This window comes from Cavia porcellus, unplaced genomic scaffold (assembly GCF_034190915.1).
Source record: "Cavia porcellus strain 051 isolate PalLab524CR breed Dunkin Hartley unplaced genomic scaffold, mCavPor4.1 scaffold_26, whole genome shotgun sequence".
In the NCBI taxonomy this organism is placed as follows: Eukaryota; Metazoa; Chordata; class Mammalia; order Rodentia; family Caviidae; genus Cavia; species Cavia porcellus.
In genome coordinates, this window is record NW_026947509.1 from 42,438,038 (window position 1) to 42,460,170 (window position 22,133).

General features: G+C 42.0%; 1 protein-coding gene across 1 annotated transcript; it reads left to right on the plus strand.

The window, feature by feature from the left end:
• Positions 1-1,320: 1,320 nt before the first annotated feature.
• On the plus strand, positions 1,321-7,373 carry Ctla4 (cytotoxic T-lymphocyte associated protein 4). Its single transcript, XM_003474180.4, has 4 exons — positions 1,321-1,577; positions 4,089-4,436; positions 4,864-4,973; positions 6,198-7,373. Exons 1-4 carry the CDS (start codon positions 1,469-1,471, stop codon positions 6,300-6,302), a joined length of 672 nt encoding a protein of 223 aa, XP_003474228.1. The 5' UTR covers positions 1,321-1,468; the 3' UTR covers positions 6,303-7,373.
• The last annotated feature ends 14,760 nt before the right edge of the window (positions 7,374-22,133 follow it).

Here is a 22,133-nt window from a genome sequence, read left to right on the forward strand (position 1 = left end):
AGAGTCTACTCCGCTGAGGGGTGTGGACAGCACAGAGGGTTGGGGCAGGTATAAGCGGAGCTCCATGTTCACCTGCCTGTCCTGTCACTGTGCCAGAGGCCCCTTAGGTGTCTCCTGGGGTTTTAAAGTCTTCCTAAGTGCATCCGTTCCTGCAGGTTCCAGGTTCCTGATGAATGCTACTCTCCTCACTGAAATGTATGAAAACTGCCCAGATTTGAGGGTAGTGGGCATTTCTAATGTTTAACGTTTTGTGCAATGTATTATAAATATTTGATATATTAGTATTCAAAATATTTAATATAAATGAACATAGAATACTTAAAATTCTAAATATCCTACATCATTTAATATTTTAGATCATAGTACTTTTTAGATGAGCATTTGCCCTATCTACACCTTTTAGAAATCTTTTAGAAATCTAAACCTTTTAGAAATCTACACCTTAAGAACTCTGGTTATATTTATTTTTTGTTTTTAGATTTTATACTTTAAAATATTCCTACTAGAGCCTGGTGTAGTAATACAAACCTGTAATTCCAGCACTTGAGAGGCTGAGGCAGGAGGATTGTCTCGAGTTTGAGACTACCTGGGCTACAAAATGACCTCAAGGCCAGTCTGAACTGCATAGTGAGACCTTGTCTCTAAAAAACAAAAACAAAATTTCCTATTAGAAAAAAAAAATCTATCCTCTTATGGAAGTTTTAATCTCTTGGGTGATGCTGGCTGACTTTTTCTGGACCTTCTCCAACTCATGTTTGTTTTTGTTATGGCTTTCAAGAGCATCTGCATTCTTTTTCATTTTTCCTGACTGTTTTTTGATTTATTTCTTGTGATTTTGGAATTTTCTGTGAACACAATGCTAAGGGAAGTTGAATGAAATAATCCCTTGCCAGCAAAGCATACAATGGGATCCTCAAAGCTGCTCTTCACCGACCAACGGAGAGTGGAGCTCTTTTTAACGACGTCCATGGACAACAGCTCTCTTCCTCTCAAGGATTCAGAGGGGTGACAGCTTAGTGGTGCAGGGGGTGCGAGGAAGTGAATTGGGTGGTAAAAGAGGTCTAGATGATAGACTAAAATTGGGATTCAGGGAGACTCCTGCACTCCAGGAAATTCTGTAAGTCTCCAATTAGTTATCCAGATCCTCAAAGAGAACACAAAGCTTCGGTTTCAGGTTGAGTACATTTTCCATCCATGGATCGGCTTGTTTTGTTCAGTTTTACTTTGAGTGTTTGAGGTTGTCTTTTCGACGTAACTGCTAAACCCACGGCTTCCTTTCTCGTAAAACCAAAACAAAAAGGCTTTCTACTCAGGTGCCCTCTGTGTGTGCTCATGTGTAGTACATATCTGGATCAAAGGTGTCTATATAAAGTCCTTGAATCTGTGTGGGTTCAAACACATTTCAAAGGTTCAGGATCCTGAAAGGTTTCGCTCTGCTTCCTGAAGACCCGCCGGCTCCCATAAAGCCATGGCTCGCCTTGAGCTCCGGAGACACCAAGTTCAGCTGTGGCTGCTTCCCAAGACCTGGCCCTGCTCTGCTCTTCTCTCTCTCCTCGTCATGCCTGTCTTCTCTAAAGGTGAGTGGAGACTGGAACAAAAGGCAGAGGAAGTGTTTCTCCCACCTTGTTTCATTTCGTTCAGCACTCAAGGGCAGTGATTTCTAGCAAAGCCAGAGTTCAAGGTAAGTCTCCCACTCCTGGCTTGGACAGCTCTGTATTCCCTGGATGCCTGGCAGCAGCCAAGGGCAGAGGTAGAGCTCAGAGCAGAGTGGTAGGCTTTTAGCAGGGGCTAAAGTAACACAGCTGAGTGGTAGGCGAGACACAAGTGATTTCAGACATAGCTACAGCATTTTGGAAGAGAATACTGTACAGTTAAATGATTTAAGCGGAAAAAGACATTGTGTAGTCCTGAATATATTTGAGCTTATTGCGGTAATTCCAAGATTCCCTCTTTTAAAAACTGATTTAAATAGTGGAATTTTTTCCTATACAATTCAAGGCGTTCAGACATGCTCATTCATTAATTCTGTAAACTAGTTAACTTGTTTAAAATCTCATCAAGTCATAGGAAGAACGCCTTCTTTATTCCATTCAAGGTTTTAAATTCATTTTAATCCTATATACTAGTTTGTCAACTATTTAAAAAATGAGGTGAGCATGTTTGTAATCCCATACTCAGGAGCCTGAGACAGGAGGATTGCAGGGAGTTTGAGAACAGCCTAGGCTACATAAGCAAGTTCAAGGCCAGCCTGAATGGTATAGCAAGACTCTGTATCAAAAAAAGGTTGAAATTGAAGAAAGAAAGAAAGACAACAAAAGAAATAAAGAAGGGAAGCCATCAGACTTACATGTGTCAGATGCAGACTCTCAGTTTTCAAATGAAATAAAGCTCTGTAGAGGTTGGTACTGGATTTGCTTCATGGCTTACAATGATAAATATTCCGCTAATTCTCAATCTTATCCCTCTTCTGAGTTAAGAAAGCATGTGACTTGTACGAGGTACATGCTCAAAACATATTTGCTTTAAGTTTTCCTGGAAAAATATATTTACATATATTTTCTTATTTTATGAACTTTGAATGTGAAAATATTAATATCTTTAGAAGTAATCCAGTTTCTTTCTTACGACTTTATCTCAGCCAGTAACTAGGATCTTCCCACGGTGGATACGGAAAAAATGAGTGTGACCAAATTTAGTGGTGATAAAGTGTGGGCTCATCTAGGGCAGAGAACGCCCAACTTGGTGCTCGTTAGAGCGCGAGTTGATACAACGAAGAAAGTCAAGTGCTCATTTGGGCAGGAAACCAGTGTTCTCCCCCCAGGAGTTTGTGAGACACAGGCAGAAGAGAGAGCATTCTGATTAGCTCACAAAAATTTTAAATAGGGCACAACTTGCTTACTGCAGGGCACTTAATGCGGTGGATGCTCAGAAGGTGTCTCTGGTAGGAAGAGATGAAGGCTGAGAAAGATACTACTGTCTCACTAGCCAGAGCTGCAGGAACAACCAGGGCAATGACTCCTGCCCCTGCTGTCCCCTGCACAGAGAAAGGGACTGTTGTCTCCAGAACTGGACGCTTTAGAGGTCGGATGATTTAGAGGTAGGATGTGTATCTTAAAAACTCACTCAGTGAGAGATCTAAGATACTGAATTCTAGTTATCACATTTGTTTTTACAGTTGGTTTACAGTTGCTAGTAAAAGTTTGAGCAGAGAAGTGATCTTGTTCAATCTAAGTTTTGGGTGTCCCTTGCAAGATTGACCAGAGAGAGATATTGTTAGCATTGAAAAGATCATCACTTGAGACAAAGCTGGTAATTTTTTGGTGATTTAAAGCTCTTTAGACAGAGAGCTGCCTTCCTCATCTTATAGGAGCCAGAGAGAACAGAAAGAACAAAGGAGCACGAGAGAGTTCAAGCCAGGAGAGAGGGAGGAAGATGTGGTGGGCGTGGCAGGGGAAGCCCACAGAGTGAACAGCAGGGTTGCCTCACCCCAGAGAGGAAACGACCTGGTGCCCTTGGTTCTGTGGCTTCCCCAACAGCGCCTGTGGCTCTATGGCAGTGGTGCCCGGGAAGGGGTGGCCATGGCCCTGCTACTCCTGGGTGAGAGAGGTGCAGGGCCTGTTAGATACAGAGGCCACAGTTTGAGCTATGCATTGAGATATTAGGCAAGGCTCTGTTCTCAAATTCCAGAATTTCCTCCAGTCCTTCTTAATAAACTACACGGTTTAATTAATAAACTACACAGTTTTACTACAACTTTAGGGTCCGGAGTTGGTAGGCACCGTGCTATCTGCTATCATGTGATCCAAACCCCTTTCCTACATGAGGGAAAAACAGGAGAGGAGCAGCTTTCCAGAGACTGGAATCTGTTATTTACCACATCTGTGTGCTTCCTATCCCAACTGTGTTTAAGGAACAATTCCCTCGCATGGAGCATAGCTGGAAGGCAGCTGAGAGGCGGCACAGGGTTGTGGCTGGGTTTGCTGGAGGGGTGTTTAGGGCTGGGAGGTGAAGCTGGAGGATTCCTTAGCGATAAACGTTCCCGAGAGGTACACTTGGTCATCGAATTCCCTCCCGCTTTTCCGTGCCAGCGATGCACGTGGCCCAGCCTGCCGTGGTGCTGGCCAGCAGCCGGGGTGTCGCCAGCTTCGAGTGTGAGTACGCCTCTTCGCACAACGCCAATGAGGTCCGGGTGACGGTGCTACAGCAGGTGGCCAGCCGGACCACCGAAATCTGCGCTGCGACCTACACAGTGGAGAGGGAGCTGGCCTTCCCCGAGGACTCAGCCTGCGCCGGCACCTCCAGCGGGACCAGAGTGAACCTCACCATCCAAGGGCTACGGGCCGCGGACACCGGGCTCTACATCTGTAAAGTGGAGCTCATGTACCCGCCGCCATACTTTGTGGGCACGGGCAACGGCACCCAGATTTATGTCATCGGTGAGCAGAGCCATTCCACCCAGCTGGGGCCTTCCGCGTCACTGTCTCCTTTGTGTGAAAATAGCTTTGCTCCTTTATTACAGGTGACTCCTTTGTAGGCCTGCAGAAAGGGCCCTCGGTGTTCTCCATCACGGAGTGGCCTTGATTCAGGGGCGGGGACATAAATAGCACTCTGATTACAAAAGGAAAGGAGCCAGGGAAGGTGTTTATTTCTGCTGCCAGGCCCTTGCTCTGTGACAGCCACTGTGAAGTTTGCCTTAATACGCTGGGGGCGTTATCTCAAACAGGCAGATTTCTCCTGGGTGACCCAGGCGACTTCCAGCTGGGTTGCACAGGCTAGGCGCCCTGCCCTATCTGCTCCCCAGTCAGGGACGTGGCCCGGTGTGGAAACTGGTTGCTGGGAAGCTCTGCTGTGTTTCCTTTGCAGATCCAGAACCGTGCCCAGATTCTGACTTCCTCCTTTGGGTCCTTGCAGCAGTCAGTTCGGGGCTGTTTTTTTACAGTTTCCTCATCACAGCTGTGTCTTTGAGCAAAATGGTGAGTGTGCTGCCCACAGCGCCCTGTTTGGTAAGGATGGGTCTGGTCCTTCGGACCCAGTGTCCAAATCACGGCATCAGGGTTCATGTTGGGGGGTGAGGCAGTGGATGAAGAGGAAGAGGGACAGTGGCAAAGAACCTCGGAGCCCTGAGCACTGGCCTTCAGGGTTTCGGGATGACTAATATGGGCATGAGCATGTTTGACACCGAATGTTTGTGTGCTTCTGAGCAAGGTTTCGGTTTGAGTAACTGTTCGAACAATGTGGGGCAGCTGTTTCGTTCTGTGCCTTCATGACAACTGTATTCAGTTTGATCATCAGATACAAGATGAGGCTGGGCAGCATGCTGCTGGGAAGGACTGTCGGGGTGGACTTCTGTTCTCCTCCTTAGTGTCCCCTACTTCAAGGGCCTGAGCCTTCCTCGTCTAAGCCGTAGCTGCCCAAGGGGTCCCTGTCCCTGTTACTCAGTCTCCTTGATGGTGGCATCTTGGGCTGTCTTCCGGCCAGGAAAGAAAGCCCCATTTTCACTTCCTGGTGGTGACAGGGAAAGAGGTGTGGAATCAGGCCTTGTAACACTTCCCGTGAGCACCTTGTGCCCACATCACAAACAGTCCTCCTCCCTCTTCCCTCTCCTTTCCCATGTTCCCTCTTCTCTTTCTCCCTCTCCCTGTCTCTCCTTTTCTCCCTCTTCCTCTCTTTTCCTTCTCTCTCTTTTTTCTGTATGGGACACACACACACACACACACACACACACACACACACACACACACGGTGATGGTGATGTTGTATGGCTGTGTGTTCCTCCTACCTCATTTGCTGTTGACGGCTACACACAGTTTCCTGAGGTATAGGCTGGTAGTTAAGAATGGAGACGAGAAATCCAGCTCTCAGAGCAGATCACTAACATTGATTCCCTATCAAGTTTGTTCCTCCACAGATGAGGTCTGGTCAATTTTGGTGGCATTCTGGGTGTTCTGTTTTCTCAAAGTCTCTTTCTTCTATCTTCTTGTCATGGAAAATGGTTACTATTTTACATCCAAATCACTGCATTATTCATCTAAAATGAGTTATAAGGGTAGAATCAAGAAAATATGTCCTGGAGTTCTTAATTCTGTATGTTGTGAACATGTATTTTCCGTGGAGTAGGGATCCAATATTTGTTGTCCAATTATGGATAGATGCAGCTTTTTATTCTTTGATAGTAATTACTGTTTTTTTTTTGGCAGCTAAAGAAGAGAAGCCCTCTTACCACAGGGGTCTATGTGAAAATGCCCCCCACAGAGCCAGAATGTGAGAAGCAATTCCAGCCTTATTTCATTCCTATCAATTGAGAGATCATTGTGGAGAAGAAAGAACATACTTTGATTTCTAAGAGCCGAAGCAATTCTAACTCTTTTTCCTCTCCAGCTATTTTGTTTGTTTGTGTATTTTGGGGGGAATTCATCTCTCTTTAATATAAAGCTGGATGCAGAACTCAAATTGAACATGCTACAATGTACAGCAGAGGAGCAGGAAAGCAGAGCGAGAGTGTTTCTGTCACATCAAATCCAATTTTAGTAAAAGCATTTAAAGGGAAGAGTTGGAGGAGGCAGCATTAGGAGGCAAGGCCAGGGAGATGAGCCTGGGAATGACACGGTCCCCAGAGAGGGAAGGAAGGGAGCAGGGAGGGAACTGTTGTACACGTCATCTATTCACCTGTGAGATGTTTATAGCTGAGTTGATTTTTACACTTCTTTTTTTTACATTTTTATTTTTCATACCATATGTATAATTATATGAGGGTCTAAAAAGTATTCACATGGCTATGTTTTAGTCAGTGATTCCAAAGGTTGTATTGTACCAATATGCATTTTTATTAGTATTGTGTATGGGGATCACATGTGCTTGAGTGTGTTTGCTGAGGATTTGAATATAAACACTATGCGGCAGTGTCTTCCCACTGGGGCTTCTGGGGAAGTTCAGCAGATGAGCTCAGGACACTAAGATGTCAGGGAGAAGGCGGGGTCCCCTCCTGGCTGGTCTGGAAATGGGGTGCAGTTGTTGCAGTACTCAGTTGTACTGAATTGGTGTTGGCATGAGCTTTGGACCTACAGAAGCTCCTATCGGTGACACGGTGAAGCTGGGGTACCTGTGTTAACTTGATGGAACACTGTTGTCAAGACAGTGACCCCCTTCAGGACACTCACAGGGACCCGTCCCGGAAACTCCAGCCCCATCAGCTGAATTCCTACCCACGTGGCCAGTGCCACAGGTGGAGGACCACAGCAAGAGCCAGCATGGGGCACACAGGTTTTTCTGAAAATGAACACTGTTGGTGGTGTTTTTTTTTTAACTCAATATTTTCTATGAAAATGAAAACAAATGTATAATATTTGAAATTAAATAAATGTCTTTGGAAGTTGCTTTCTGGCACTGTCTTTATTGTGCTTGAATTTTAGTGTTTGGGTTCGGGTTTGATGGCTTTCTTTAGCAGTTAGTGGAGTCTCCGTATTAGAAATTCTACAAGCAAACTGGAGGGACCCGAGATGTGGATGGTGCTTCAGGGCCAGCCCATTATTCAGGCCCTTCTTGGAGGGAATTCATCTTATTTTTTGATTTCCTCTGTTTGAGATACAATGTGGGTTAGCATAGGCACAGCAGTCCTTTACAAATCGCATGGTTCACTCTTCAACCCACGTCCTTCGCCTTGCCTTTCTTACCTATAGCTCTCTCAGCTCGGCAGACACTGATTAGTTGCCATGGCAACACCAGTGTTGTCAGTGATGCCCTTTGCAGTCAACTTGATTTGTCTTCAGGGTAAATGGAGCTTTGTTCTGGGATTTACAAACAGACTATATTGCACATACTTTTCTATATTGCCTAGGCCTGGCCCACTGAGGTCTCTCTGATTTTTGGTTAACCAATGTGTGACCACAGCTACATAAAATTTCTTATACTTGACTACCACATTGTGTTGTTATCTTATTCAATGAACCACAGTGTAGTCAGGGACTTGTAACTGAGTACACTGTGTTCTTCAATAAAAACGTGGATTCAGTTATTCCTATATACACTGATTCACAGTCTTCTTTTTGGAGTGTTCAGAGCTTTGCACTTCTGAGAAATTCTCGGTTGTTTCTCATTACCCATCAGATTTTGAGAATTGCTGCTTAGAAAATTTATCTCCATTTCAGTCTTTGTGTTTCTCTATTTCTCTCTTTTTTTCTCTTTCTTCTCTCCATTTCTTGTTTTGGGTCACTTTTGCTTCTTTCTTTCTTTCTTTCTTTCTTTCCTTCTTCCCTACTTCTTTTTCCCAGTAAGTCCTAATAAATGTGACAGTACAATTGTAAATGTTTCATAAAGTTTTCTTTAAAATGAGTGGATTTTTCAAAGCAGAGCTATTGTTATTACTTCAGAAGGGCCCCTACTTTGTGGAAGACAATGCCTCTTTCTCTCTGCACTTAGTTGGCAGCTGTTTGAAATGTACAATGTAGGAGGTTCATTGAACAGCATGGTATCACTTCTAATACTCTAGATGTCTTTAGGGAGGTCATTCTGTTCCATAGTCATTGGTGGATCTAAATGACAGAGAAGGTCTTACAAGAGACCTCACAAGTGCCTTTCAGGCTATTAGATAATGGACTACTTTACCTAAGTATAATATCTCCTCTACTATCACCTGAAATTCTACCATTTTTTACTTGGGGTAAGTGTTTCCCTCTTTGGAAAAAATAAAATACTTCTTAACACAAAGAAATTTCCCCTATAGTAGAGAACTGAACAAAAAAGACCCTGACTAGTGTTTCATTGAAAGGTAACAACACGACTGAGGGTGGGCACCAAAGGAAAGCTTCTCCTAATCCCCATTGTGTTCATGAGGGCAGAGCCTTTGTCTGCAATCCCTCCGTGCATTCCTCCAAGTTAGAGGACCGGCTCTCTCACAGCATTTCAAACTTCATTACCATTTCCAGCTCTAGGAACACGGTCCAAGTGAAGCCCACACACTCCGCACATCTAAACAGGACTTGATCTGCCATTCAGGGGAATCGGGCCTTCTCCCTTGAACCAACTTTCCCAGGCATGAATATGGAAGGCTGTGGAGCAAGACAGAGCTACAGGCCCATAGGTCTACTTCTGTAATGTACCCCAGAATGTGACTCTACTCACCCCTCTGCTTCCGACATGGTACCCTCATTTCTGCCACTTCTTAGTTCCCTATTCTTTCACCTCCCAATGTCTTTTTCCACCATCCTCACACCCATCAAGACTGATCTCAAGTTTTGTTTCCTCCATCAGCCTCACTGACATTTTAAGCCCACGGGGATGTCTCTTCAATTTCACAGCTGTCCTTGGTTTCATCTCTAGTGATTGCAACTGTACTTTCTTTTCTGCCTCATATGACTGGGAACACCTCCAAGACAGGGGTCTTCGTAACTTTAGGCAGAAGTAGGTGCTCAGACAGATGGATTGAAGAGTTGAGAAGCCAGGACACCTGGGTCCATGGAAGGTCAACTTCTCCGTGGGGCCTGTGTTTTCTTAGGTTGCTTCAGTCTAGTATCTTTCCCGCTTGAACAGCAGGACTCTGTGTAGATCAATTTACCTTAAACCAGGAATGTGAGCTCCAGCTGGCAAACTTACTCCCCACATTCTACTTGTTTCTTGAAATACTTCCAATCTTGTGATGTGTGTGTGCATGTGTGTGTGTGGTCTCATTTTTATTCACTCTCTTTCACCTCTGTTGAACTGTGGGTTGTTGCTAAAGCTGAGCATATTTTCATACCCAAGTTAAGCCTTTTTCTATATCCACTGCTGATTCTTATGCAGTTTAACTCAGTGGAAACCAAACTTGCAAATTACTGATATCTCTTTTTAATTGGAGGAAAGCTAATCATGTTTAAGAATTTCTAAATTTAAATTATTTCATGAGGTCTTAATGGACCAGAAAAATGACTTGCTCTGGAAAGTTATTCTTTCTACTTCCATTCTTCTCCTTCACACTTGGTTAGAGTCATGACTTTGTCTCCTTAGGGACCTTCTTTTACTGTGCTTACTTTTATTTATTTATTTATTTTTTTATATTTCAGGTCAATTTTCCTCTGTGAGGTCCAGAAGTATGATGTACGTTATTGATGGAGAGGGAGGTAAGTTTCTTCCTTTCCTCTTTTATATTTCATTAGTTATATGCTGAAATAGAAGTTGACTGGTAGGGTTCCCAGATTCAGCCAAAAAGTCCCTAAGGGGGAAAAAACACAAAACAAAACCTTATGTGGTCAGTATTTAGTGTTGTCAACCATGTCAGTAGGAAAGTTTATGCTTCTAACACAATAAGAGCAAAAAGTGTGATGGCGGCTCTTCGTTAGATCCCTGGAAAAGGACAGTTTGTGTCCATCGCTCCTGTTCCAGCTGTGACCAGTGGTCTCCAGTGTCCACTCCTGGGCATGCTGGGATGGAGGCTCTGATGCTGAGAGTTACTGGGTCATGCGTGGGGGGTGGCTGTTTACTCTAAGCATTTCTACAGAAGCCAATGCACCATGCTGTAACATACGATGAGGAGTCTGCTGTTCAGACCATCCGTGCCAATCTGAGCTGCTGTAATACATGGTATCAGAGATGTCCTTACAGGTACTATGCACAGTCATCATCAGAAGGGCTTGGAAAAATTGCAGTGCCTCGGTGCCCAGTGTAAGTCTTCACATTTTAGAGCAGAAAAAGTATCAGAGATTCTAGGAATGTTATCCAGGGTCACAGAGCAGGGCAGAGTTGGAACAGGCTGAGAAGGCACATGTCTGGCTTCCACTCAGTGCTGTGTTGTGGGTGACACCAAGCACTTTCTGCCCAGAAATGTTCTCTTCAGTGGCTTCCAGAGCATCACGGCTGTCAGTCCAGGCTGCTGTCAGGAAATTATTTTCTTCCCATTTTACCAGAGCTAAATTTGGGGTGATGCCCTTTTGACTTGACCGATTCTGTTCTGTTATGTCACATTTGGTTTTACTCTCTTCCAAAAAAGTAATAAGAACCGTGGGAGCAATGAAACCCAAAATGTGTAATAGTCATGGTACAAAAGAGAGGAAAAGAAAGTGCTCTAAACTATATAACTGCATGTATATTTAAGTGTATAAGATAGAAAATGATATCACAGAGTTTTATTGGATCATTGAACAGAACTCTTTGCAGTATCATTGATGGAATGTCCACTTTACAAGCTTTAATTTTGTGACTTGAACAATTATTTCTAAGATGACAATATGTAATCCATTAACTAGTGATTTCCTACTGTTCATTTTTTTTCTGTAAATCTGTATAACTTATACCCTTTCTCTGCTTTTTTTTTTCTTTTCTCCTTAAATAAAATTTAAAAAAATCATAAAAAATAAATTTGGGGTGATGGTTATCAGTGTTGCTAGTCTGATGGTGACTCCACCTTTTCTACTTCTTTCTTAATCTTTCAGGACACTGGCATGAGAAGCTCTGGTGACCCAATCAGTCCTCAGCAATCCCATAGAACAATGCTGTCAGGGAAAAAAAAACAAACCACTGCCCACTGGTGGTTAGCACAGCCTGAGGATCACACAAGAAGTTTCTAAAATCCGCTGGAAGTCACCACTGTGTATCAACCATCAAGTTGATCTGGGCTCTTTTTATCACACACAATCAAGTTACCGCAGCAACCGACAGTGTTTCAAAAACATAATGCTAGCCACACAAAACAATATCTAAAGAGAGAAGGCGGTCTCTGGGAAGAATTGTAGGAAATAGGTTTCAGGAGGTGATTATAAGTTTTAGAAAACAACACAAGTCACATCTCTCACAGAGCACCCCTCCGAAGGATGTTTGCTTTCTTCTTCCTTCATCTGGACAGTGTTCCGGTTAATTTTGCATTCATTTCACAGTTATCTTATTTCCTTCAACTCGTTGAAAATGAGTTGTGCTTTTCTTCTTTGTAGTGAGGTGGCAATCACAGTCTCTCCTTTCCTGTGAGCATCTTTTTGCCCCTGGCATTTCAAAGTTTTCTTTAACCAGTTGGATATTAAGGACAGAAAGCCTGGATGTATGAATTAAGGTTAGCATTCTCATGGATTTCTTTCTTTCTTTTTTTTTGGATTTTTTTTTTCTGATTGAGGAGGCTGCCTTGCCTGAGACAATTGATGAGATCGTTATTCTTTATGAAGAGGCAAAGGAAACCCACTTATGAAGCCTTTCATGCTTCACAAATGATGTCCCCGAGCTAAAGCAGGTCCCCTAGTACTCTGCAGAAAAGATTCTGCCATCATCTCCATTTTCAGATGTCAAAACTGAGGTTCAGAAAGGTTTTGTAATTTGCCCCAAAACATACAGCTTGTGAGTGACATCATCAGGATTAAGATTGATCTTCGATACCAAAGCCTGTGTCTTTCCAAGTGAACATGTCTGAATAGTGGAGGTTACATGCAAAAGGGATAGAGCAAATGGAAAAAGGATGGGGGTTGAGGTGCTAGAAAAGTCCAGCATGAGTCAAAGTGGGTTACAGATAGATACTGGAGCAAGTAAATATTGTTTTGTATAAATATTTTAAAGATTTTCTGAAAGTAATGAGATTATCTCCTGCAGCTGAGAATTGGAGAGAAGAAGGCATTTAAAGATGATTTGATCCACACCTGTCACCTTAGCTCTTTCCCATTCACTGATGCTTAAGCCAGTGCCACAACATTATTAGTTGGCAGCTATTATGATTTCTCAAACTGATGATTGGCCCAGAAATGGGGGAAGATGGAAAATTTTAATACCTCCACTGAGAACATGTGACATGTATCATGCTTGCTGCAGGTAGGGATGAGTCTCCAATCAACAGAGATAATAAAAATAGCAACAAACAGAAAGCTAAGAGTTATCTTGTGTGTATGTCTATGAACTTTGGAAAAGGCTCGTGTGTAAAAGGGTAATAATCAGCTCCAAATACAAGGTGAGCATGTTGGGGAGGCAAAGGAGGCAGTCTCTGAAAGAGGGGTGGAGGAGTGCTAGGAAATAGCCAGGGATCTGTCTGAGAGGGGGGAAAAAGCACAGGGAATAAGAGCATGAGGCAGATTTGAAGAATCCCCCAAGTGGAAAACAAAGTGGGCCAGGTATTCACTGAATAAAATGCAGAAGAGGTCCAGTGCCACAAGTCACAGAGAAAACGGAGAGCTGGGGATAGTTTCCCTAAGGCTGGAATGGAAGCAGCTATACAGAAGCAACTTTTACTGCAGGTTCAAGTGTGGGCAGAAAGGAAGACTTCTCCTGCCCAGAATGGACACTAAAGGCAATGGTTTTACTCTGGATCCAAGAGGCTGAGGCAGGGGTGCGTGTGTGGTGGGAAGGGCACCGAACAGGGAGCAGCATCAAGGAGTGTCATGAAGAAATTACTTAGTCCTTAGGAGCGTGCAAAGCTGAGTAGCATGGACCTTCCTTGTCCCCATTCCAGTCTCAGTGTTTGCAGGGTTTGTAACTTGTGCCTAACAGGAGAGGATTCAAGGGTGACCCGAGGGCTCTGTTCAGGGTGGATACATACTGCCCAAAGTTACACTGATAATGAAATGCTGCAAGATGTTCAACAACAGTCATGTACTCAGATTGTGTATGCATTTTTTGACAATTACCCACAAATCTCTCAAACAATGAATAGATAGCAGCTAGATTATGTTTTTTTTTTTTTTCCCTCGATGGCTGGTTTTGTCATCAAACCTCAGGCAATTTTGAAGGAAACCAAATCTCCTCAATGCCATTATTATTCTACAAATCTCAAATCTACACCTATTGCTTTTCTATAAGTCCTTCACATTCCTGCAATTATCATGAGAAAGCCCTGCTAAGAACAGCAGACTTATGAATGCTTTCAGTTCAGTCAGTGAGGTGTCATAATAAACATCTTTTAGTTTGGCTATGAGTGCATACAAAATATTTTGCTTGTATTTCAGCATTTGTATATTTTGCAATATCTTGTTGCATATTGTCTGGTGCAAACAATTTTCAAGATTGAATGGCAGTGCTGGCACCAAGATATCACCCTTGCCTAGAACCTACTATATTCCTGAACCTAGTTCTAACATCAGATCCTTCTATTCAGTTGCATGACAATTTTGTACCATTTTGACTAGTCAAATATGTACTCACATTGCTGTTTTCTTTGGCATCTGAATCAAGGAGTCTGCATTCCTTGTATCTGGATTAATTCATTCTTGCTCTATTTCACTGTCACAAGAACTTTGGCCCACATGGTCAGTCTCAAAGGCATTATCATATTCATAATTCATTCGTGAGTCACCTCCTCCAAATTTGCAAATCTGGTTTTTCATATGTAATTTACTAAATCAGGCTATTTCTACAGAAAAATCAAATGAAAACTTAAAAAAAAATTCTAAATGCATAGAAATGTAGCAACAAACATTTCATGGGCAAAACTCACCTACTGTTGCTTTCTAGCTTTTGTACAAAACTCGACATTCATCTGCCAAGTGGGTGAGGGCACAGATGGGCTTTTGATTTCTCCAGGTGCAGCTATTGTGAGTTGAACTTATGTCCTATTGTGATAAAATGCACATTTACATAACTGAAGGGTGGTGTGGGTATATTTTACCCTTTTGATGCTCAGATACATATATACAATACCTGTTATACTGAGCACTATGTGGATAAAAATCTTGGTTTGACACTTTTACACATGTGCACACACTTGCTGTTCATTACACTAAGTGGGTAAACACAAAGATTGTTTCTTGTATCCTCCAGGTACAGCTACTAAGATGCACAGCTGGCTACTGTTATGCTAAGGTACAAATCTACAGTACGATCATACGTTGTAACCCAATGTTATGTTCTTGGAGTGGGTGCCATGCAGGAAAGGATATGGAAGGAAATACCCCAAATCAGAGAGTGTTAACCTTCTGATGGCCCGGTTGGTTTCCCATTAACATTTGGAGGTACAGAGAACAGGAATTCCATGACAAGCAGGGAGGGTGGGAAGCATGTCAGGGAGAATTAGAATGCTTGGCAAATAAACCGTGACCAGAACTGAGTTGAACTCTGTAAGTTGGGAGGATTTCATTCTCCTGGCAACCTTGCCTGAAAGCATTGCCATAGACTGGGTTTGGGACCAGCCACAGGTCCACTGATCCCAGCCATCCATTTTTTTTTTTTTTTTTTTTTTTTGGTCTTTTCTTTTTTATCGGTACCAGGGATCGAACTCACGACTGCCTGCTTACAAGGCAGGTGCTTATGCCGCTGAGCTAAATCCCCAGCCTCCCAGCCATCCTTTTAAAAACATTTCTCTAACAAACCTTGGGTAGTAATCACAGTTGCCAATGTAACTTAAGAGATTTTAATCACTTTCTACCTTTTCTAAGACTCAGCCCCAATGTCAGTTCTTCTCAAGAGTCAGACTGCTATCCTTTTAACTTCAATTCTTCATTTATTAGCTCTTACTACTCTAAAATATCAGTGTTTATGGCCTTGTCTTTTCTCCGGTTATGCCCAATCCTTCACTAGGAATATACAGTTTGTATTTTTCCCAAATAATTCTCCCAAGATCTGACCATAGTAAGTGGCATAAGTAGACCTGAATTTGGGTCAGAGTGGGATCTTTTCCTTAAATTCTGTATTCAGGGCTGTACCCTTCAGCATATTGGCACAGATTTCAGTAGGTGAAGAACAAGGTTATATTGTGAGCATAGGCAGACATCAGAAAGTTTTTGGCTGTTCTGGAAATGGGGTCCCCTGAACTGCCCTCAGAAATTATCATCTTCTGAAGTGCATTGTAAACACTGGATCAAATTTGTCTTGATGAGCCTGACTTTTGACAACTGTTCTAACACTACTGCCTTTATTCAATAATGCTGGACTATTTCTGTCTAATTTGTCTGCCCAGCCTAACAAAATGTTTCAAATCAGACACCTTTTTTTGTCTAGTGAAACTGAGAGAATTATTTTATAATCACACTCTGGAAAAAAAATAGTCAATGGAAAATTTTAATGAAAAAGAATATGATAGAAATAGAATTTTAAAATCATGAATTGGAAAACATGTAGCAATAGCTTTATCCACTAGCCTGTACAGTATTCTGTGAACATCTGTGGAAATTTATAGATGTTAAATTAGATGCAGGCCAGTTTTTCTGTTTGCATAACATAACAGAAACTTAAATGAAAACCACATTGTAACTTCATAAAACCAAATATGATGTCTATTGCCATCAAGGTCTTAATATATGTACAACACACAGAAAATTACTTGCTTTGGTGTTTGAATGAAAAGACTTTTGTTGATACTTTTATCATATATATAATATATATTATATATATAGTTAAAAGAGTAAATGTAATCAGCCGTCCCAGAGTTTCTGTTATTTTCAAGAGTGATTGTAATAGGGGTAATTGCTTAATGTATAAAGCTAGTTTTACTTGGTCTATGTTTTATTGTTTAATTATTTTCCCGTGTATAGATTTATGTCTGTGTTCAGTTTCATAAAAATTGTTGGCTATTGGCCTTCCCAGAGAATCTAGAGTGTAAGTATAGAAGACCCACCGCATTTATGGAAAGAGTACATAATAGGTCCTGGGTGGAAGGAGGCAGGCTGGTTAAGTCCTTACCATGGGCCTGGAAAGGGGTATACTACACTCTACATTATGTAGTAATCTATGCTGCAAGTAAAATATTCCAGAATATTTTTATTATTTCTTTGTGACTCTTCATAGTAGAGTTGGTACAGTGCCTGGTCTAGAATAATTCTATCTTTTCTCCCCTTGTCTTCCCTTCCTTCACTTTTCCCTCATTTCTCTCTTAGTAGATATTGTTAATCCAAGCAAGGGCCTTTCTAATGAGACTCGCAGCATTAAAATAGAGATACTCATGAAGGCTGCGCAGACGGGTTCATTATACCCATTGATTAGTCTCCTTTAGCTCCTTCAGATCTGTTCTCTGTTCTTTCCAGGCTCCACACTACTCCTAGAAAACTGACCTGAACAGACTGCACTACCTGTCCTGTCCTCCCGCAGTCCACCTGTGGACAGCACCAGCAGGATATGGGAGTGTGAGAAGACAGGAAGGTTGGGACACTTTTCCATTCTACCTGCACTGACAGAGCACTAGGATAGCAGCTGTGTCGCCCCTAGGCTACAGCTCTGGGTGGCTTCTCCTTTCTCCGGTTGTCCTTGGGCTCTGGTTACTGTGTTTTCCCTTCTCTTTCAGCCCTAGTGGAAACAAGGAACTTTTGCTGTTGCCGGTCCCTGAAGGCCTCAAAATCCACAAGTTTTCCTTAATCGTGTCTCTGGATCTGTGAGTGTCCCTTTAATCCCAGTTTCTGCTATCCAATCCTCTGAGATAAATCACATGTGGTGCTGAGATTGTAACCGACACCTCATATGTCTTTGGGAATCTTCTTTTGTTCCTCTGAACCTCCATTAGCTTTAAGAACTTTGTGAGATTTCGTATCTCCAAGGTCTTCTAGATTTCACAGTTCACAGCAGTATCAGTAGAATTTGAAGTGACCTTGATAAGCTGTGGATGTTCTCAGATATAAATAAGACAAATTTCTATTTGGAACAAATGCTGAGAAGTGTGCTTTGGGAGAAAAAGCAAATTAAAGAAATAAAAGCTGACAGCAGCCCAGCCATGTGTGAGCCTATCAATAAAAACCCAGGGCTTAATGTTGTTCAAATTAAGTATATCTGGGGGTGTAGGGGCACGGTGTGAGCAGTGTGTGATCTGTAAGAAGACCAAGGCAATTCTCTGAAGATTCTCCTCACTGTGCCTACCTGACGTAAGAATCAATTGTACCCTGGAATTCCATGTATTTAAGAACAAATCTCACATTCTACTGAAGGAGTCCCCTGAGTGGGTGAAAGCTGAGCTGGCTGTGGTCCATGGCAGAGAGCAACGGAGAGGAGAGCAGGCAAATTCTACGTGTCCCCTTGGTGGGTGATTTGAGAAGGATGTGTCAGTCCCAGGAAGGACCAGCCATGGCTCATCCACACGTTTCCCCCCATGTTAGCCTGAAAGACTGCTGTGTCATAGAAGGTGGCCCTTGGGAGAGGTGGTGTTCTACAGTTAGGTAATAAAGACCTGAGCTGCCACATTCACAGCAGCACAGTTTGTAGTGGCCAAATCTTGGAAACAGCCCAGATACTTGTCATCAAGTGAATGCATAAAGAAAATGTGGTTTTTATACATAATGGAGTACTACAGTGCCATAAATAAGGATGAACCTGAGACTCACTTTGTGAACATAATTTTAGGTGAAATAAATTGGACACACTCGTTCAAATATCACATTGTTTCTCTTGTGTGAGAAACAAGGATAAATAAGAACTGAAATGGATGATAGAAATTGGGAAGTAGGAGGAAAATATTCAGATGGGAAGGAGAACAAGGGAGCATGGAGGGGAAAAGGAAGGAAAATAAAAGGAAAAAAAGAGAATAGAAGTAAAAAATAGAAACAAACTTTTGTAAACAAAAAAGGGAAGAAAGGTTGTTTTATTCCCCTCCCCTCCCTTCAATCAAGATGCATTATGCACAGGTACAAACCCCTATGATGAATGTGATCATTATGTTTATCAATAAAATTAATTAAAAATAGGTCTCAGTCCAAGGCATAGGTTTTTAAAGAATCATTGGACCAAGGCTATGCCTGCTGTATGCCTTATTCTAGAAATGGAGGCCCTGTGTCTTTGGGTCTGAGACTTAATAAATGCTTATAAATGTACTATAAAAAAAGAAATGTAGAGTTCATGCTTTTACAGTTGCTATCTTGGTTTCATAGTTGAATCACAAAGAGAAACTGGAAAAGTTAACAGTGTAGAAAGGAGATTCTGGATGACAGGAGACAGCCACCCCAAGCCCCAGTCCCTCACCAGTTAGCTGAAGGCGTCATGCCTGCTGTTTAACTTCTCAAGGTGAGAATTTTCTCACTGTCTTCCATCCAGGAAGTTGTAAAAGTATTTTCATGCACTCTGCTGCAATGTATTGGTCAGAGAAACTTCTCTGACCACCATGACTGCCCTGAGAAGTACATCATACTTGGTGGGTCCTGACTTATGGATGAGAAGTTCAGGTTTAGAGCTGTTAAATAGCCTGTTGAAGAAACAGGGTCATCTGAGGCCCAGATTTTCTTACAGGTTATTTTCATTCACTCAATTTATTTTAGCTTCATGTTATTATGATACTCTCTCTATGATGTACTTGATAAGGAATATTAATACAGTTGTCATCCTGTAGGTTTTGAAATGAGAAAATAACATATATTCAACACAGGCAATGTTCAAAGTTGCTGTTGCTAGAACATTGATTTTTGTTCATGAATAAAATACAAGTAGTTTGATTTCTAATGCATACTCCTCTCCTTCACCCCCAAACCTCAGAGCTTTGCTATCTGTAAGGAACTGAGTATGTTAACCCCACAACTAAAAGGCGTAAGACCACATAGTTAGGACAGTCAGAACGGCTTTGGTGAGGTTTGCTAATCAAGAGAGGAAAGGAGCACAATTCATTTCTGAATTGGTTGTCAAATTCTTCTTGTAAGTGACACGAATGAAACTACCAATGGCTTTGCAAACTGCTGAGTCTATAGTTTACATCTGTGAAAGCTCAGCAAATGAGACCTTCTCAGCAGAGCAGCAGGGTTTCACCAGCAAGAACTTTCATGGGGCGCTGTGTCCTGTGGCAAGCCATTTCTCAAAAACCGTCTTTCTGTTTCACCTGTTGAATTACAGTGTGATCAATAGGGCCCTCCACTCAAACTCAGATTTGCCTTCTATGTTATCTCCTTAGCAGATCTGGACAGCATGATACTTTTTAAAAACACGGTCACAAAGTTAGTGTGGAATCATTCAACGCTACAAGGGCTCCAGAAGTCATTGGGCTAAAGTCCTTTCTGCTTGTGACAGTCAGTTTCCTCATATTAAATCATTGTCATGAAGTAATCTAAGAATCCTTCTTTTCATCTCTGTGGCTTATTTCATAGGAAGTTCTTTACAATTGCTTGCTACATTGCCACACGAAATCTCACAACTCTCTATACTACAAAATGATGTCTTGAATTGGAATATGCATACTAAGAACTATAATAAAAGGCCTTTGTTTTCTTTGAGTGGGAGGAGTTATTTAGCCATCTTTGGCATTTTTAAATGAGCAGAAGCCTTATTCTATCTTTCCAAAGGGGAAAGGCAGCTCATGGAGGGCTATTGATGTTTGAGGAGTATGGAGACGAAACTCACATAACTAGATTCAATCTCGGGATGGTCCAGTTTCCTATAAGGATGTCCTAGGGAGTGCCGTGAATTTAATATTGAGGTAGGGGGCAGAAAGCTTTAAAAGTAGGGTCTGCTTTCTCTTCTGGGTGCTTTCCTTAATTCCAGACATTTTGCCTATCCCCAGAACGTTCTTGTAACACCAGACCAGTTATAGCTACATGAATAAACATACTGTAGAACTGGTAGGAGGCTATTCAAAGTGCTGCGGACGAAGCCAAGTTAAACAATAGGTGTACAGAACTAGCAGGGAGGCATTTTGCTGCTTACTGAGTAACAAGAAACAGCAGATGTAAGTTTTTTTTGAAAAGGACACATAGCCTTAACTTGTTCAATTTATCATGAATTTGCAAAAGGACTTCAGATTCACAATTCAGAGAAAAGCCACAAACTCACATGTGCACATACATGCATTTGATCTTATGTGATTTGAAGGCTTTTTTCACGCAACAAGTCACTTATTATTAGAGATACTTCATGCTTTTGCTGGGCTGGAGTTGGGAAAATGGGGAATTAATTTGTGTCTACCATATGAGGCCACAACATTCTCTTCATGTGGGACTTCCAGGTTTTTTTAGCACATGGTAGGATTAGAATTGCTGAGCAGTAGAAATTTTTAATCATGACAAGCGCCCTAAGGTAGAGCCCATAACTTGTGTTCATGCTGTACCTCTCACAGCCCCTGGCAAAGTACTAACAGTAACAGCTTCACTATGTGTAATAAGAATATACTGCAAAGTTCAGTTGTTGTTTCTTTTTATGTTTGAATAAAATAGATTTAAAAAAATGAAAAAAGAGAATATATTGTACACACATTCTTAGCAATATCTCTTTTTAAATTCTGATCATCCACTTCTCATAGCTACTCAGTAATGACTGATTTGGAGCTGAAAGGATGGAGAAGCAGCAGAGATGTGAGATTCTGTAAGGAGGAAGCGAAGGACTTGGGGGGGCACTAGTGAGGTGAGAAACACTGAAGGAAGCGAACAAGGGGTGACTGCCTGGTAATTCATGGCTGCTCAAGAAGAGGTCAGAATTAAATGAATATTCACAACCCTGAAAATCTAGTTAGTCTACGACCAGAGTTATGAGGTGAACTGCTTCAATTTCAGGATCAGAAATGGTGGCAGTGTAGACCTTGCTTAAAAATGAACTAACGAACATTTATTTGTGAGATGTGACTTGGCTGCCTACAGACTGGAGTCCCTAGAAAGCAGAGATGGGGGTGCTAAGGGTGCCAGTAAATGAGCAGATGTTTGGGAGCAGAAATGAGCTTGATTCTATGCCTACCTTGAAGTTGTGACATCTGCACCAATTTTTTAAAAAAGCTTTTATCTTAAGTAATTTTAGCTGGGAATGACAGCCTCTTGGCCATAAAAATCAACTCTTTCATAACCTTTGGAAATCTATCTGGTTTCACATCCTAGCCCAGGAGAAGACAGCATAGAGAGAAAAGAGAGCAGCACTGCTCAGCTTTGTTGAGATTTAATCATGCTTTGCGATTCCTAGGAAAGCATCTTCCAAGAATGCAACCCTTGAAAAGCCATCAACCACCAACCATCACTGGTTATGCGGCTAGTAGAAGAGCCCAAGCTATCTACATCCAGCTGCAGGGTTGTCAGAGAGGACTTCCTGGTACAGACTCTGGGCCCACAGTGCTCAGCTCAGGGCCAGTGGTGATGCTTGTAAGCTTCTGACTGTGATTAAGAAGCTATAAAGGCAAACTCTGTCGGGCTACCCTGTCCAGGAACTTTGTAAGAAATGATGGATTCATTAAAGTAAGAGGAGGCACTAAGATTGTCACCAACTAACCAATTTTCTGGTTAGAATAATCAGGATGAACCCATTAAAAATAGCATTTCTACAAAGGTGTGGCAAGGTGTATATGTGTACATGTGTAAAGAAAACCATTCAGAGTCTTCAGAGAAAAT